The 18,746-nt window shown below is 35.6% G+C and overlaps 1 protein-coding gene and 1 pseudogene across 1 annotated transcript; one reads left to right on the top strand and one right to left on the bottom strand.

Moving 5' to 3' along the window:
• The first annotated feature begins 157 nt into the window (after positions 1 to 157).
• Positions 158 to 13,495, top strand: LOC137950568 (NADH-cytochrome b5 reductase-like protein). Its single transcript, XM_068797114.1, has 13 exons — positions 158 to 467; positions 5,503 to 5,545; positions 6,109 to 6,184; positions 6,326 to 6,385; positions 6,478 to 6,528; positions 11,479 to 11,533; positions 11,623 to 11,693; positions 11,769 to 11,820; positions 11,965 to 12,042; positions 12,401 to 12,490; positions 12,643 to 12,756; positions 12,896 to 12,964; positions 13,048 to 13,495. The coding sequence occupies exons 1-13, from the start codon at positions 303 to 305 to the stop codon at positions 13,102 to 13,104; spliced, it is 981 nt and encodes a 326-aa protein (XP_068653215.1). The 5' UTR covers positions 158 to 302; the 3' UTR covers positions 13,105 to 13,495.
• Positions 13,299 to 14,260, bottom strand: LOC137950569 (uncharacterized; annotated as a pseudogene).
• Positions 14,261 to 18,746: the final 4,486 nt, after the last annotated feature.

The following is an 18,746-nucleotide window of genomic DNA, read 5'->3' as shown; positions in this document are numbered from 1 at the left end:
GAGTGGCAGACGAGGAGACAAGAATCTGGCTCTAATTTTGAGCCAAATCGTTCATCTTAGAATTCCCATTCATCCGAGATGATTAGACTTCTAAACAATATTGACTGGTCTAAATCTTAGAAATAATAATTGATAAGCATTGCGAGGTGTTGTCAAATCGCGTGTTCTCATCTGCTTCTCACTTTTAGACGCTATTAATTAAACTGTTTGCAGCGAAAATTTTGCTGAAGCAGTTCTGGGCTTGCTCTGTTAAACCTCTGCACTCTTCCCCCCGCTGACAGCTTTACTGTTCAGTTACTAAAATGGCTTTGATTTTCAGAAGGATCGGGAGGTCTGTTCCACTTGCATTTGGAAATGCATTCAAAGAACAACCCAAGTCAAAGATCAACTATCGGTTTCCTTTTCGTGCAATGGCTGCTCTTTCCGGTGGAATGACGTATTACCTCTATTGTTCTTCACCTTACACGGTAAGTTTTTACAGCTATTTGGTATGGATTTTGTGTTATGCCGGTGACGTGTAAGATGTGTCGATCGGGGTTTAGTAGATATGTGCTGCTTTTAGTGAGACTGTTGTTAAAATTTTGAATTATGAAGAAGTTTGGTTTGGGCTTACTTTCATTATAAGAAATTCGGAGCTCTTAATTATATGAAAGTATGAATGTTGGTTTTTTGAGGTTGATATGATCGTAACCTTGATGTAATTGCGGCACCAGAGTGTTCGACTTGGATGTTCGTGCTTTCTGATATGGTTTGGGCTATAAACGTGATGCCATCTTTTCGTGTGTCCTGATTAAATTTTGTCAGTTCTTCTTTGTATTTTCACGAACGTGTTGTAAAATGAGATTTTGTTGTTAAAGCAAGTTGTCAGATTTGGATTTCACTTTTCACCAAGACAAGATTGGTTTTCATCAAGAAGTAATGATTAGGCCATTTGATACAATCTGGTATCTTTTAAAGGTGTCAATCTAGCGCACTGTTGCCTGGATGATGGCTGATATCTTCTAGCTGAATGATGGTTGACATCGTTTACTACTTACTAGCTAAGAACGCTAAACTTATTTGATCTTTGAGAAACACACATTTGTGAGCTGACAGAATGATTGAAAAAAATTGAAGTTCTTTTCTTTTTTCGTTTAAAAAAAAATGTTCTTTTCTTCACAATCCACTTATTCTTTAATTCCCACATATCTAGAATGCCCATGCTTTAAATTTGCCTTCTGAAGGAGGACCTTTTTGATAATATATGTATCCATCATTCAAGTTTTTTTTGGTAAATACCCATGACACAAAATGAAAATAAAGCTTCTCTTTTACCAGCTTCTTAGTGGATGCAATCAGCCATAGTTGGAGTTGGAGACGGTATGTCCAATGGCACAAACACCCTTTATCTTTCTCTGTATTAATTGTCTTTGAAAGGGAGGGATGTTGCAGTGAAACTTTTGAAATTGAAATTAAAAGACATAAAATAACTTTTCTTATGAAGAACAATAGAAAATTACAAAGTAGGATTATATCTGTTTAACTTGGTGATTTTTCTAACCACGAGGCCTGTCTCTGTTAATTCTGTTGGTTCATGGAGTTAATCATATCAGTGCTTATGAAACTAGATGGTTCTACTAGAGCAAGAGAACTGAGTCATGGAAAAAGATTGTATGGGGATATGAGTTACTTTAAGTGTTTGACCTTATCTCCAAATTTCTAGCTGAGTTAGTTGCACAAAACGAAGTTCCTATTTTTGACAGTAATGAGGCACTTGAAGTGTCTGTCCTTGTCTCCTAAATTTGCCACTGTGTTTGTAGTAAGAAAGGAGTATTCAATTTGGTTTAGTATCACTTCAGTTTAACAGGATCATATGTAAATATGGGGACTAAGAATTAATTCAGCTATATGTTGCCATCCTTCTTCTCCAAAATAAAGTCAGCAAGGAGATTATCTAGTCCTCAAAGGGTGTCTTTTTTATTCTAATAATTTTCCCTTCTAGAATGGGATTTGGACCTGTAAGCATGAGCTATGTGAAGGTGCTGCCACATGGAATGATCTGAAAATCAGTAAAGATCTATAATGAGGGATCTATTTAGTTTGAGTAAAATTTCTAAGTCTCTGGACCTCCCACGGCTACAATACATAAAGTATAAACATCAAATTTGGACACGTGGATTGGTTTATTGGGTTTACTTTTGTTTTTATTTTTTTTGTTATTTTATGTTATTATTATTATTATTATTTTTGTCTGTGTTAACTTGGTTGATATTTGTTTCAATGTACAAAACAGTTCCTGGTGCAAAGATAAGTAGTTCCAAGTTTCTTTGTATTGATTCCCACAGTTTTCACTAGATGCTTGGTCTGCTAATAAAGAGCAGACCGGTTTAATTTATGCATGATCCTTGCCACTTGACTAATTCTTCATCCAGTTAATCTAGAGCCTTGGATCGAGCAAACCTAGTAAATTGGGGGAAAGAGGATTTCTTGAATGACTACAGAATTGTATTTTCATTTACTATATATGGATTAATGACTTTGTAATAGTTGACGATTCACTTAGTTTAGGTCCTAGTACTGGATATTCTATGCTGATTGGTCTCTTGCTCTTGCTTCAGGCTTTGGAGAAACCGTGAGTTCCTCCACTGCTTATGTACCTTGACTTGAGCACTTTGTGTTTGGGCTGTGATAAACTTGATCATACTATACTCTTTGCTTTTCTTAACCTACCAGTAACATTAATTGGAAGCTTGTCTTGTCTATAAACCATCCATATTAGAAGCTGATGCTATTTAAACATGAAGACAACATGAGGTGGTTTCTAATGTGATATCTTGGGTTGAACTGTCGTAGGGGTAAAGGGGTGTTGTGTGCATGTCTAATCAACATTCTAAAAACTGTTCCTGTTGAATTTTTGGAACAGAGAAATACTTCACTAACTAGTTGTAATTTGAGTAAAATGGGCCTCTAAATAGAGGAAACAAGTATAATCTAATTACAATTAAACTACTTTTATCCCAGTTACACCCAAAGTTAAACACTAAAAGATAAGTCCTAGAACAATTTAACAACTAAACATAAAGAGAAGACGAACATAACTAAAATACCTTTAACCGATACTCTTCTGTGAGACTTCCTCTTATGAGACTCTTATAAGACTCCATCGTGTTAATTCTGGCTCTGTGAGACTTCTTACTGTGAGAGTCATGTAAGACTTCCATATCTGCTCTTCAACACTCCCTGTCAAGTTGGAGTTTATAATTTCAGCTTGCAATGAAAAGGATTCTTGATCTTCAATCTTCATTGGCTAAAAATTTTCATAGATATTAAATCTTCATCATTTGATCTCCCCCTTTCTAGAATATTTTGGTCACATAAAAATAACCACAATATGTAAAACAAAATACCTCTTTCTTATACTTCTTCTTCTTTTTCCTTTTCTACTTCGTCGCCTTACGTGGGGATAAAAAGGACATAGAGACCTAGCTTGGACAAAACACGATATGGAAGAAGAAATTCACTCCTAGCCGTCTCCATATACCAATCAAAACGGTCATAGTTTTAAAACACACTCCACTTAATTTTAAAGGCGGAAAAATGGCCCAACTTTAGGGCTTAACAAAGAGACTATTCACTTTTTAAGTGTAGCTCAAACACAAATCACGTCTTGGGTAAATAATAAAAGACTTGACTCAACTAGATGTTGGGCACTCTCCTATACTTTTTTGGTAGTGGGTCTAGGCATTGCTTTGAAATGATGAAAACACAAGAAAATAAACAAAAGAAATACTAGAGGAAAACAACTTTAACTAGAAGGAGGCGACTATTTAATACTCATACTTCCAAATGAATTTAGAATATGACATTTTTTTTCAAAAAAAACTAGGGGATACTATAACGGTAGAACTTAATATTTTTTACCAAGTATAACTTTTTTGTGGGGTGACCACAATTTTCGGAGTTGACGATGCGTAAGATTCACAACCAAGTAACAAAAACGCAAAACTTGAAAACAACATCGAAGCAAGAAAGTTTTGCATACCTTGAACGAGCACATCATGGAGTGATTAATTCTGAACAAAACGCTTTGATTAGAAGGGAAATTTGGTTAAACAATTAAGATTCTAGGAGAAAAAGAAACTAAATTCACGCCAATGCATGGGGAAATAATATGAGAGAAAATAGGAAAAATGAGAGATTTTTGGCAAAACTGACCTTTAGTACTTTTGATATCAATATCTCTAACAATATAGATCAGAATCACAAATTGTTTGTTGCTTAAGAAACTAGACTCAAAGAGCTTTAATTTGATACCTAATTTGACATAAAAAAAACTTTGTTCTTGGATCTGTTTTGACCTATTTATTTTCTTCATTTTGTAGCTTGAAGGTTGTTGACTCCAATGCAAATATCTCCTTACACATAGATCAAATTGACTTGAAATTTTCTCCTTCTAAAACTAGAATTTGATACCTTTCATTCAAGTGTAATATTTTTTCATAAAATTTACTTCTTTTGAGAGAAAGAATCTGATAGATTTCGGACTCTATAATCTGGTCGAACTAAATACTCTTTCTTCTTTGGCCAGCATGACCATTGAGTTTTTTTATATTGATATCTCCCTCTAGAAAACTCAGATTGAGAATTGGTTTGATAGATAAGAAAATAGGCATAAAAATCTAGCTTTTGACATATAATTTTCTATATAAAGTCTTGTTCTTGATGGCATGAAACGCCTCGAAAATTGAAGCTTTCTACTGTTGCTCAAACCTCTCTTGCAGTCCGACCTTTGCTGGTTCAATTATCAATTTCTCTTTATACAAAACTTCGATTGCCAAACTTCTTTTTGGGTTGGAAAGTAGACTCGATGATCTTTCCTCAATATATAATTTACAATATGAAAAGTTCAGTATGAAAGTGTGAACGCCAAGAAAACAACGGGTGCTAGGACAGGAAAGAAAAAAAAATAGAATATGAACTTAAACTACTAAAGATGATAGTTCACAAAAGGATCACATTATCTCTGTGGATAGACCAAGTCAACTCACAGAATTCGCTCTGGTACCATGTTGAATTTCAGGAAAAGAGAAATACTTCACTAACTTGTTGTAATTTGAGTACAATAAGCCTCTATTTATAATAGAGGAAACAAATAGAATCCAGTTACAATTAAACTACTCTTATCCTAGTTACGCCCAAAGTTAAATACTAAAAAATAAGTCCTAAAACAATTGAACAATTAAACATAAATAGTAGACTAGCATAACTAAAACATTTTTAACTAAGACTCTTCTGTGAGACCTCCTCTTATGAGATTCTTGTAAGACTCTACCATGTTAATTCTGGCTCTATGAGACTTCTTACTATGACAGTCTTGTAAGACTTCCATATATGCTCTTCAATAGTTGCAATTTAAGCCAATTAATCAGGATGTGCACTACAGCCTTTCTTATTTCGGTTCAACTTTTTTCTAGGGGTAGGTGGTTTTTCTGCTGCTAAACTACCACTGACTACATTTCACAGGCTCAGCTGGATCAAAAAGATGATGAAGTGACTGGAAGAGTAGGTATGTTTTCCATGACAAAGCTCAATAGAGCTCCTGACTCAAACTTGAGTTACTATGGTTTTAAATTGTGGATTTTTTTGTTGTCAATCTTGTTGTTCTTATTCTATAAGCTTTTTCTGCTCGACTCAGAGAGTTTTATGAGCTGGTGCTGCCTTGAAATTTTGTATTTTAAAATTCTTGTTCCCTCAGAAGATGGAATGCTTAGTTTTAATTTAACTGAGTTAACTTTTTGGGTCAATTATATCAAGTCTTACCTTGGTAGACTAGTGTGAAAAATTCCATGTGTATTGATTTTTTGGGCAATAGATAGCACCCTGCAACTTGTTGTGTTCATGAAGGCAAAATTAATCATTCTAGATCTGACTATACTGTTTGTCATTTTGAATTAAAAGTGATATTGCTTTACTATCAACAACAATAGAGCCACTACATGATGACACATTAACACAAAAAGAAAAGAAAAAAGAAAAAAAAAGGAGTAAATCACTCTTTGTGACTCCTTTATGTTGTCTGCCTATATGTATGGTTCTGGCTCATAAAAGTTGTCTTTATTTCATTCACAGCACTTAACCCGGAGAAGTGGATTGAGTTTAAACTTCAGGATACTGCTAAAGTCAGCCACAATACTCACCTTTTCAGGTAAATGAAATCAGTAACTAAATTCTTTAAGTAGCTCTATTCAAATATTATGTAATTTGTTTCATAATCTACATGTAGTTGAAATTTTTTTTTTGTTTTACAAAATTGTTATTAATAGTTAACTTTGATTGTCATTTACAGGTTTTCATTTGACCCTTCTGCAAAATTGGGTCTTGATGTTGCATCCTGTATTCTAACAAGGTATTGTTTACTGAGCTTTACCTTTATTCTACCGCGAGAGAATCTTGTTTACTTTGTTATACTCTCTGCACCTGTGTTGATGCCCTTTGCAGAGCTCCGCTGGGTGAAGATGCTGAAGGAAAACCTAAATATGTCATTCGCCCGTAAGTGTTTTTATTAGATTAGATCAGAGCTTATCTAATAATAAATTCTGTGCTTTCTTACTATTCTCTTCTCAAATAGAGTTAGTTGCTTATCCCGCCACTAATCTCTGTATATGCAGCAAGTGGTTGTTACACAGTTCTCAAATTAAGGACGTATCATAGACAGAAATTAGAAATTCAACTAATTTCTTATTAATGTAATTTATGTAATATAACAGTTGGCTCAATTGGATTATTATGGTGCAAAATAATGGAGATTCTATGAGCCTAAACTCACTTCTTTTAGTACTATAAAGCTAAAACACTTATTAATACACTTTCCTGTTTCCTTTGGTTAGTTTCATATTTATCTGCATGCTGTGGTCCTTCTACTTTACTTGTTTCTTTCCAGGAGCACATGTCTAACAATGAATGTGCGGTATAACCAATTAGATGAAGTGTTGACAAAAGGACAAGTAAAAAGACCAAAATTAAACATGAAAAAAAAGAACTTTGCAGCTTCATATAATAGTTGCATTAATCCATACTAGTATTCTGCACATTGTGCAATATTGGTCACTCAAATAGCAATGGCTGATTCGAAATAGGTAAATGGTGGAGATAAGATCTCAAAATCCTCCAAATTGTTAAAAAACTTTCAAGATTGATAATGTAGATGGACATTGAGTTCAGGTTTATTAAACGTGTTAGTATCAACGGTAATTTGGTCATTTTACATACATGTATTCTCTCTCTAGGATAGTTTTTACCTTGTTATGGTGGGTGTTAGGGTAAATTTTCAGATTTATATCTCTTGTGTTTTAGGAGATATAAGTAGGTTAACTTAGAGGAGAATTTCTGTCATCGTATACATCTGGCCAATTCAATGAAAGGAGGTCGAAATCCTCCTCAGAAAACAGTGTCAGACATTGCAGCAATTCTAAGCCCTTCTCTCTTTGATTTCTTTCACTCTTCTCCTTTATTTCACTTTTCTTTACCACTTGTGCATGGTATCAAAGCAAAAGATCCATCTGGGGTAACGTTGCAACTGCCCTCCCTTCTTTTTCTAAATTTGTGCCGTCTCTAGGAAGAATATTTCTCAAATTCTCTGTTGATTGAAGCTAAAGGTTAGATCCTTTTGACCTGTTTTGTGCCATAATCTTTAGATTGATGGCTTGTGCTATCAATTGAACAGCTTTATGAGTTTTTTGTGCCCCTAGAAGGTTGTTTGGGTTCTCTATCCTAATCATATGCTTGTGCAAGCCTTCCAGACTTGGAGTTTGTTTGTGTCATCATCATCAGGGTGGCGTCAACCCTAATTGACTTCATTTACTGCTGAATCACTTGGATTAAAGTATAATAACAGTGTCATCATATCAGTTGTGTTTTTAGATGCCCCAAGGTTTCATCCTATGTGAACCAATACCATATGCACAGGTTATTTATTTTTAATTGATTCTTGGTTGAATTTCATTGTTAAACTGCATTCGGTGAGTTATTTGATGCGCCTTGAGTGGTAATCATGTCTGATTTGGCCGAAGTTGTCTCCTCAATGAATATACATTCAGAAAGGAAAAGTACAATTGTTGTTATTATAGAGAAGATAAGTGGTGCAAATTATTTGAGTTGGGCCAGATCTGTAAAAAATTACTTGAAAGCAAAGAAGAAAGCCAAATACCTAAGGGATGATCCTCCAAAACTACTTACAGATGATTGGGAAGCAGAGGACAGTCAATTATGACCTAGTTGCTCAATATTATGGATATGAAATTTAAAAGGCATGTCATGAATTGTGAGACTTCCAAACAAATTTGGACTGTCCTTAGCCCTTATATGCTCAAGAGAGCAATTTATCAAGAGTATATCAGTTATACACTTATTTATTTTCCTTGAAAAGGGGAGATAGACATGTAGTGGACTATTTCAGTGAACTGTAAGGGATTATACAGGAGATTGAAATTTATCACCTAGTTACTACTAATGAAATAGATCTTTGGAGAAAAAAGGTGAATTATATGTTACTAAATTTCTAGATGGTTGGGTTTCAGACTGTGACGTAGTTCGAGCTTAGATTCTTGCAACAACTGATGTTTGAGTCAGTCAAGTTGAAGTGGAAGTGTTTAGATCTAAAAAGATACAGAGGCAACTGTGCTTCTTTTTCAGCAAACACAATATCACCCATAAATCACCAACAGGCTTAGGCAGGGTGGTCGTGGTCAAGGCAGTGATGTCTGTAGCGATGGCAGAGGTTGTGGTAAAGGCAGTAGTGAGAGGAAGAGTGATCATTGTGGGCATACCAGTCTCTACTCAGACCTATGTTGGGATAAGTATGGAAAGCATGCCTGGGCTATTTCATGTGTTACACAAGATGGGAAAGCCTCAACTACTGGTATTGGTGTGCCTAATGAGCTTCAACAGCTTGCTCAACGCATGGCCCATTTGACAACTACCTCATCATTCTTAAGCCATAATGTTCCTATTGTTACAGCTACTATGGCTAGTTCAAGTATGTCTGCATTCTATGCAAGTCCAGTTTCTTTTTGGATCATTGATTCTAATGGATCTATGCACATATCAGGTACGTCTTCACTGTTTTAGTTTCTTAATCAGTCCTTGAGCTTTGTTTGCTAACTTCAGCTGGGTTGTGATGTCCTTGGGCTTTCAGAGGAGTCATTGTGATCATTTTATGTGTGCTGAAGTGGTCCTATAGACTTGTGATTCTGATTGTATATGTTCATGACATAGTTCCATCTAATAGTGACAAAAATGGCATTGACGAGGTGAAAAAGTATCTGATGCATCCTTTTCAAACCAAAGATCTAGAAACACTTAAATATGTTCTTGGAGAGATGTAGCGAGAAGGAAAGTAGGGGTTATTCTGACCCGAAGAAAGTATGTGTCTGATATGCCACATGAGTATGGGTTGTTAGGAGCTAAACCTGCGCAAACTTCTATAGAGGTTAATCATAATCTTCATGAGGACAATGATGAGCTTAGAGAGAAGACCATGTATAGGAGGTTAGTAGGCAAACTTATTATGCTATAGTTACTAGGCCTGATATAGTTTTTGTAGTGAACATGATCAACAAGTTTATGGAACACCCAAGAAAAACTCATTTAGAAGCTGCCTTGCAAATAGTGAGATACTTGAAAGGTGCGGCAGGAAAGGTACTATTGTATGAGCCCCGTAGTCATTTGCAAATTACATATATTTAGATGTTGATTACTCCCGGTCCAAGTTGGTTAGAAAATCATCTTTTGGGTATTGTGTGTATATTGGAGGTAATTTAATAAGTTAGAAGAGCAAGAAATAGGATGTAGTTGCTCATTCAAGTGCAAAGTTTGATTATGTAGCGATGGCTTATATGGTTAATGAACTTTTGTGGGTAAAATCTGTGTTGAAAGAATTGGACTTTCATGCTAAAGACGCTATGGCGATATATTGTGATAATCAAATTGTCATCTTCATTGCAAGCAATCATGTATTTCATGAAAGAACTATGCATATTGAGGTAGACTTTATTAGAGATGTTGTGATGAGTGGAGTCGTGGTCATTTCGTATAACAAGACTACAGATCACTTGGTAATTTTTTACCAAAGCTTTGGGAAAACAATATCATGGGAATTTTTGTGACTAGTTATATATGCTCCTTTTTAGAGGGTGTGTTAAAGCTGTTAGGATCAAGTGTAATTTAGTTATTTTACATTCATGTCCTCCCTGTAGGAGTAGGATAGTTTTTCTTGGTGGATGTTAGGGTAAATTTCAGGTTTCTATGTCTTGTACTCTAGGAGATATAAGTAGGTTAACCTAGAGGGGCATTTCTATCATTGTATACATCAATCACTTAAGTGACCTATTTAATGAAAGGAGGAGGTCAAAATCCTCCTGAGAAAACAGTCCTGCACGTTGCAGCACTTCCACAATCTTCTCTGTCTTTGATACTTTCATTTTACGGAGCACAGTTTTTTTATTAAGCAAGATCTTCAAGAAGATATGTTCTATTAGGGTTGCCACTAGCAACAACAAGATGAACATAATTGTATTTCACTTTGAATTTGATTCAGAATGGTACTTATAGTGGCTTCCCATTGAAGCCTCCATTAGAATTTTCACGAACCAAAGTATGCCAAAAACCAAAAGGATGGATCAAGATCTTTTTTCATACTTGTGTTTATAAGAAATTTCTAACGAGAGCAGTAGATAATTATTTAGGTCATTGAACACATCTTAATTTGAGTAAAGACTTGAAAAGAAGAAGAATTAGCCTCCATGTGTGTGTTCCAACTTACTGCAAGTTACAAATCATGGAAGTTTTCTGATAGGTGAGTGCAACATGACATCCGTGGGCCTGTGCTGATCGGTAGAAGTTCCCATTTTGATGGCTGAAGATGATAGTGTATTGAGTTTACTATTGTGATACATGGAACAAGAGTGCTATCAATTGGACTCTTTACTTGTCAAAAGCGGTGGCAAAAATCAAAGATTGGTTTAGAACTAGGTTTGAGTACTGGAAAGGAAGTATCTTAAGATCCTGAGCTCATCCTTGTATGCCAAAAAGCCGATACCCAAGCCCAAATCAGGTCTTATGCTCTGCCTAGTCTGATTGAGCATGAGATGTCCTTAAGCTTCTTAAAAGATTAGGTTGCCTACGTCCACCTTCTTGTGCTCTATGGCTGCATCAGTTTGTCTTGGGGAAGACATCCCTTACAAGTACAAATTGATAAGAACAGTGTTCGTTGAGGAATTTTTTATTTTTTAACACATTGAGAAGAGATTTTATTAAGGAAGTTTGAGAGGAAGTAAAATTGATGTTTAATAATATTTCCTCATCCAAGGTGAAGGATCAGGAAACAATTTTGCTGTATTGACTGTCTTATCTGACAAAAGTTGCTCAAATGATAAATACACTCTTAAGATCTTTCCAAAGATCTTTATGATTAGCTGAATTTTCTCTTCTTTTGCATTTCTGCTACACTCCTATTTCAGATCCAGATTCCAAGGGATATTTTGATTTATTAATCAAGGTAAACAATAACTGTTGAATTTTCTTTTGTTCTTTTTTCCACTAACATATGCACGAGTTTTTTTTGTCATATCATGCAAATTATTGCAGGTTTATCCTGAAGGAAAAATGAGTCAACACTTTGCAAGTTTAAAACCAGGAGACATGGTTGAAGTCAAAGGGTAAGTAACACATCTGTAGTTTTCCTCTCCAAAGTATTAGGGATTTGATTTGTGGACCATTTGTGTGTTTCACAGGCCAATTGAAAAGCTGAGATATAGCCCCAATATGAAAAAGCACATTGGCATGGTAAAACTTGCATGCCTAGACACCAATGCTCTGTTTCCTACTTTATAATAAAAATTAAGAGTGGACAACTCTAGCATTCCTTGTTGAGAAATATAATTAGCTTTGAGGAGCTTGAGCTGATCTGAGGAAAATTTTCACTCTCAGATTGCTGGTGGGACAGGGATTACACCAATGCTGCAAGTTATTGAAGCTATCCTCAAGAATCCAGATGACAACACTCAGGTATTTTCCTTTACATATCCTAGTTGAATGCAAGAATAGGGTAACATTTTCCAAGGTAACTACAATAAGACTTACCCTAGCTATTTATATATAGAAGTTCCTCTGCAAAGTTATCCAGAATTTCATATACCTGACAGCCTAATGACCTGAGGGTTACAAGGATCATTGGGTGACCAACTCTACTACCTTGATTCAATAAAACTTTTTGAAAATTGTAATTAGCGATGTAATCTTGAGAAGTTGCAGAGAAAAGTAAGAGTATTATTATGTGTTTTACTTTTTTCAATCCCATCATCTTTAACCAAACTAGGCAAATTATACCTTATGCCTCCATGAATTTTCACCATTTGTTCATCAGGTATCATTGCTGTATGCCAATGTATCTCCTGGTGATATACTGCTTAAAGAAAAGCTTGACGTGCTTGCTGCTAAGCATCCTAATTTCAAGGTTGGTCTTTTATTTTCTTTGTCCTTTGGTATGGTTGGCCACATTTCTGAGTAATCCTGTCTTTTGTGGATATCAAAAAAATTTGTTTTATGGGAAGGAAATACTGTTTCTTGTTGTCCCTTAGTCAGCAATATTGGTTATGAAAATTTCAGGTACATTATACAGTGGATAACCCGTCCAAGAATTGGAAAGGGGGAGCTGGTTATATTTCAAAGGATATGGCATTGAAGGGCTTACCAGGTCCCAGTGAAGACACACTTATACTAGTAAGTTGAAATTTCCTACTGCATTCTCATAATGATACAGAGTACTTACTGATCATGTCTGTCGCTTAAAAATTGCACTCTACTGCTGGTTGGACTTTTGAGGGCGATGCATCAGTCTTATGCTTTATTATTTCTCTAGGTCTGCGGGCCTCCCGGAATGATGAAGCACATCTCAGGAGACAAGGCAAAAGACCGATCCCAGGGCGAGGTATACCCAACTGGTATTTCATTAAATTTCTGGTGTTTGCTTGTTTGCTTTGGATCCTTATAATCCTTTCTTATGGTTTGCAGCTTTTGGGAATTCTCAAAGAGCTCGGATACACAGAAGAAATGGTCTACAAGTTCTGATCAGTAGCCATCAATTCTATGCAAATCAATTCTATGCAAGCCGATGTCGATGAAGCAAGATAAGTTAGTTTTGCTATTTGAACCTGATAGTTTTTTTGTAAATCAGAACTGAGATTGCCAATGGCCAACTTTCTGTGCAAATGGAACACGAAAAAAATTAAAAAGCAGTGGAGTAAAATTAAAAACTCAACATCAAATCCTAATAAATTCATTTCAATTTCGACTTTGAAGATCGCTCTATTGGTTTTGGAATAGGCCGGGCTGCACTACTTCTGGTTGCTGCCCTCTTTACATTATAGTTGAAGACAAGGCACAGATGAGTGCAATTAGCATGGTTGGGTACATATAAACTGCCGTTGCAGGGTCTGTGTTTACAGGTTTCCCAAGAATACCTTCTTTCATGAGGCCTCAGACCACCAAAAGTGAGCCAAACATGGTCATCCTCCCTGGATTTAACAGACCCAGCAAGGATCCTGCGACGCAAAAATAGCTCCCTGCAAGTACCTGTTAAGAGAGCATCATTGCATCCGATTACCCTCAAAAGAACCTTGGAGCAATGAAGAACTCAAAGTGAAGAAAATATGAGTGAAGGGTATCATCATATGGTTGAAGAAAACCTCAAGGCGCTGGAGATCTGCTACAGGGGAAGCATTTTTGACGTCTGTGAGGTTATATGTGTTTAGCAAGCTATCCCATTTTGGGATGGTCCTGTCGGAGATAAGGCCCCTTGTTATTGCCCCAGGGTAAAGTAAGGCCTTTACTGCAGCAACTGGGAAGACGTCGCTTGCAACCTCCAATTGTTCAGTAGACAGTTAAGCTTAGTGAGAACGACAAGCGAAGTGAGACATAGTTTTGCCAAAAAAAGTTGGAAGCGGAAAATGAAGCAGTACCCCGTACAAATAGGGTTCCGTTCAAGTAGAAATCAGATCTACGAGAATATAAGAAATGATACAGTGTCTTGATTGAGGGAGGAATGGACTGCAGAAACGAACCTGAAAAGAGGAACTTGAAGTATGATGATGATGAAGTAGATTCGAGAGGCGATGGTGGGGATGTTGTTTTTCCATCCCTTTGAAGCCATGAGGGGGAGAGAGAGAGAGAGACTTTCTGCCTGTCGTCCTCAAAACGTACTCCCTGTCGATGCTGGCTGTGGAGGTAAGATTAAGATTATAGTTTTGACGGGTATCCGCTCTGTCTTGCATTTGAGAACAGTGGAAGTAGAACCCTGGTTCGCTATTCAGAATTCCTTTCTGGGATTTCTACGTTCCAATGACTGAAAATTACAAACTGACTGCGGTATTAAAATTAGTAATGGGGGGTTAGTGCACCTTTTCAAAATTAAAAATAAATATTAATTTAATTAAATATAACAAATAATATACCCAAACTGGTTACTTTTATAGTGTCTAAAAATTCTAATTTTTACAATATCTAAATTATTACTCTTAAATTAATCATATAATATAATATTAAAAGTTATAAAAATTATAAATAATTAAAAAGTGTATTTTATTAATAAAATAAGATAGATTTTTAGTTTAGCCTAAACTAATATAATAGCTACATGTTAAAATAAAATTAATTTAATTGATTATAAAATATAGAATACTTAAACAAAAATGTTTATTTTTATAATGGTTAGATACTTATCAAATTCTTACTTTTATAATATCTTAATTATCACTCTTAAATTAGTAATTTAATATAGTACTAAAAGTAATGAATATAATAAATAAATAAATAGGGTGTTTTATTAGTGAAATAAGATAGATTTTAGTGTAATATAAATTAATAAAATAATCACAAAAAATAAAATTATTCATGGTTTAATTTTGAGAGAGTGGGTAGTGAGAGGAGAGGGAAGTAGCACGACGGCAAGGGAGAGCGAGGCAAAGCAGAGGCAGTAAGGTAGAGCAGTGGCGAGAGGGAGGAGAGTAGCGACGAGGTGGAGGGCGAGGGCGAGCAACGGTGAGAGGTCGAGCGAGAGGGGGGGGAAGCAATGGCGAGGTCGAGGGCGACGATGAGGCTGAGCAACGGTGAGAGAGAGGGCAAGATTGAGGCCAAGCAGCGGCAAGAGGGAGGGGCACCTGCAAGCAAAAAATTGAAGATTTGAATACTAGAGTCTAATAAGTTGTTTATAAATATCTCAAGAATTTTAGCCATGTATGAGGATAACTACCAAACTTCAATTGTAAAGTACACAAGAACTTTGGAGTTTTAGGGTATGTCATTTCTCGAAATCATGTTTAACCAATGCATTATAATGTTTTAGACTAGCAAAACCCCTTAGCTACATCATCATCATGCTTAAAACCTAATCTATCAATTTGGCGTATAGCATGATTGATCATATAGAATGCAGTTTAGTAGAGCACATAAAGCATGTTCCTACAATGTGATTGATTATCCTGAGAGCTGCTATTATGAGTTATAAGGCATGATCAATCATACCTTACATTGTGATCAATCATCCTAAGAACTACATAGCCAACCCCATTTAGCAGGATCGATCTACTAACTGGATTCATCGATTAACCAACTATTTTCGAGAAATTGAGAATTCGGTTGATCAATGGCCTGATCAATCAACAAGCTTAGGGAACCCAAAAATGGGTAAAAATAACTAGTTTGGCACTAAAACTTATAAACACCTCTCCTAACTTGTGTAGGAGAGTAATTTCAACATTTATGGGTAATTTATTGCATTGAACCACTGTTTAACTTGAAATTATTTCATAAATTCATTTTTGGGAGGAATAGTGCTATATTCTTACAAAATCAACATTCTCTATCAAAGTCATTGTGCATCCTAGTATTTCAAAGCTCCAACAACTTTTCTCTTGTGCGTCAAATATTAGGAACTTAAAAAGTTTTAGTTCTCTCCAAAATTTAAAGTTGTAATTTTCCTTTTCTTGTTGTATTTTTCACTTTTCTCATCAAGGTTGATCTAGAACCTAGAATCTAGAAAGGAATGCTTGCTAGAGCTAAAGTTTAGTTGTACAATCTTTAGGAAAGATTTATAATTGTGTTTTTGAGCATCACACTTGGCTTAAAAGAGAGCTAGAATCTCTTTTATGTAAAATTTCAACCAATAGAGTTTATTAGTGAAATTTCTTCGAATAAGTGTTCCTAGGCAATGACTACCATTAGGGGAACATCGATAACAAAAAAAAATTGTCTTGTATTGTGGTGCATGCTTTTAAATTGTTTCATCTACTCTAAATTTTGCATATAAGCTCCAAAATTTTAATTCTAAATCTTAATTTATCCCCTCTTGAGAAACCACCTGGGCCAACACACACTGCGTTGTTGTTGTCAAGTGATGATGACTCAACCATACCACATACTATTCCGCCAATGTAGGCAGAGCTAGCGGCCACCTCGCAACATTTGAATGAACTAGAAATTGATACAACTATAGTAAGGGAAGTGCCCTCTGCCTCCCCCTCAAGAGCAATGAGCTTACCAAGAATATGTTTACTTGTGTTGCATTGATTTTTTTCATTTTTTATTTATGCAGGGGAAGAGGGTGATTATGACCTCGATTTGTGAGTCTTCAACTTTGCCTTACCTAGAAGCAATAGTCCAAACTTCATTTATTCATTCTTATAGAATACCCCTAACTGGGGCAATAGACCTATGTTGGACATCGTAATCCATCATTGGGACATAACCTAGGGGCCATTGTGTTGGGGTTAAAATGACACGGTATGTCTATTAACGTTCATGGGGATATTGGAGCCCCTGCGATACTTTAGAGGCTTGTTGGGAGTGAGTCCAAAGTAACAATGACTACACTCATTGACAAGTTTAAGGCCCTTGTAGAGAGGGGAGAGGAGTTTTAATCATTCTCTCATTCATTCTATTTCCATATCCTATTGAAAATGCATTTTATAAACACATTGATATAAGAATTGTTCAGGGAGTGGGAACGCACACCATCTTGCACAAACACAATAGTATCTAATGTACAATCTGCATAAGCTTGCAAGGTACTCCATATGGGTATTTATATTGAATTGGTGTTTAATTAAAGCTATTTTTTTTACTATAACAGGTGCAACTACTAGACATGGAACTCATGCAAAAAATGAGTTGTTGGTTGCTTCATCAAGACCTAATCTCGAGTCAATCGGGGGTTTTCACTGAACATATGCTCTTAAATAAATGCCACAAAGTAGACTTAGGAACTTAGAGGTTGATGTGGTGAGGTCGGTGATGTTGTTCACTTGTGTAATATTGCAACCTCACCATGAAGAGGGAATGATGCCCATAGGAGCAGCCACTACAAGATCACCAAGTTGGGCATGGTGACTTTTCTTCTGCCAGTGCTCGAGAGGAGGAAGACAAAGAAGCACCATAAGCCCCCCACAAATGAACAACAATTATCATGAAGAGGCCATGAAGAGTGGTTGAAGTGGAGAAGGGTGGTCGCCTCCAAAAATCACTTTATGTTGATCATCCTACTAAGAAGTATTCCAGGAAAAGTGATCGTTTCTTCCACCTTTGATGATTAATAAACTAATAACAATTGATTATTAAATTCTAGATTGTAATATAAACATTAGTTGAACTCATACTCATGAAATTATATTGTGATGAAAGTGTTTAAACTATGTTTTATCAATAGATGTGTGCTTCATTTTTCTAAAAAAATGGTCTATAATAAACTCCTAAAAAATTACAAGATGTAAGGGCATGATCATGACACTCAATAATTTCATAGGTTATAGAAAAAACAAGCAAAAAATAGAGAATACATCCTTCAATAATTTCACCAATTGTTCCTTAGTGGATGAGCCTCATATGAACACTATTCCATTGTTGAAGCAAATAAAATAAGTAATTGGGAGACTATCAAGTATTTCAGTTGTAGTTGTACAACAATATCTAAGGATCTACAACTTGATAAAATTGGTTGATATCCCTAAGAATATTTTCTATTTTATCTATTCTTTTCACTCTGCCATGAAGATCCATGTGAATTTCTACATAAACTAGCAAATAAAAGTGCAAAAGCTTGGTAAAAATTGCATTGTGTTATGTCTCATGAGGGACAAACCTAGAAGGTAGTGCTTTGGAGTTGTTATGGAAACCTTAAGAGTTGAGAGAGAAATCATTTGGGGCAAAATCAACTTAAAATAGACAAGTTATAATGTTCAAAAGTTGAATTGTTGATCTTAGAAAAAAGACATTTTTTTTCCATTTGTAGAACTTTTTTGTGAAATCTTGACTAAAATTCTTGATGAAATGCTTAAAGCTTTCATAATAACTTGCTAATCACACAAATAAATTACTCATAGAATTTAAAGACCTATCTGATATGGATCGAAGCCTTCAATCTCATTTTGTAACTAAGTTCGAAAGGTTGTGTACTGCACACACGGTCTTCAATTAATGGCTCCTTCTTCTCTTCTTGGTGTTTGGCTTTATTGGTCCAAACCATTCAAATGGGTTGTTGAATGGATAGTTCTCGATGCTTTTCATTATTTAGATCTTCTTTATTGTGCTTATTTTCTTCTTTTCCTCTTGTTGCCTTTTCATGGAAGATTATCCGAATGTCCAATTGAGTGGTCCTCCTACAAGTCAAACAACTAGCTCTATGCCACTTGGATGGATAAGTTTTGCTTGCTTGCTATATT

Source organism: Aristolochia californica, unplaced genomic scaffold, assembly GCF_029961685.1.
Source record: "Aristolochia californica isolate CCGP_79_NKW_82.1479 unplaced genomic scaffold, dmAriCali1.0.hap1 SCAF_14, whole genome shotgun sequence".
In the NCBI taxonomy this organism is placed as follows: Eukaryota; Viridiplantae; Streptophyta; class Magnoliopsida; order Piperales; family Aristolochiaceae; genus Aristolochia; species Aristolochia californica.
Note: the sequence above shows the minus strand (reverse complement) of the source record. Positions and strands in the feature narration are given on the sequence as shown.

What these genes read in the sequence shown, in the direction of transcription:
- LOC137950568 (XM_068797114.1), top strand. Translation starts at nt 303, where the DNA reads ATGGCTTTGATTTTCAGAAGGATCGGGAGGTCTGTTCCACTTGCATTT. An exon ending in CTAAGCATCCTAATTTCAAG is followed by an intron (nt 12,491 to 12,642) that starts GTTGGTCTTTTA and finishes TGAAAATTTCAG; the next exon opens with GTACATTATACAGTGGATAA. An exon ending in GTGAAGACACACTTATACTA is followed by an intron (nt 12,757 to 12,895) that starts GTAAGTTGAAAT and finishes TTATTTCTCTAG; the next exon opens with GTCTGCGGGCCTCCCGGAAT.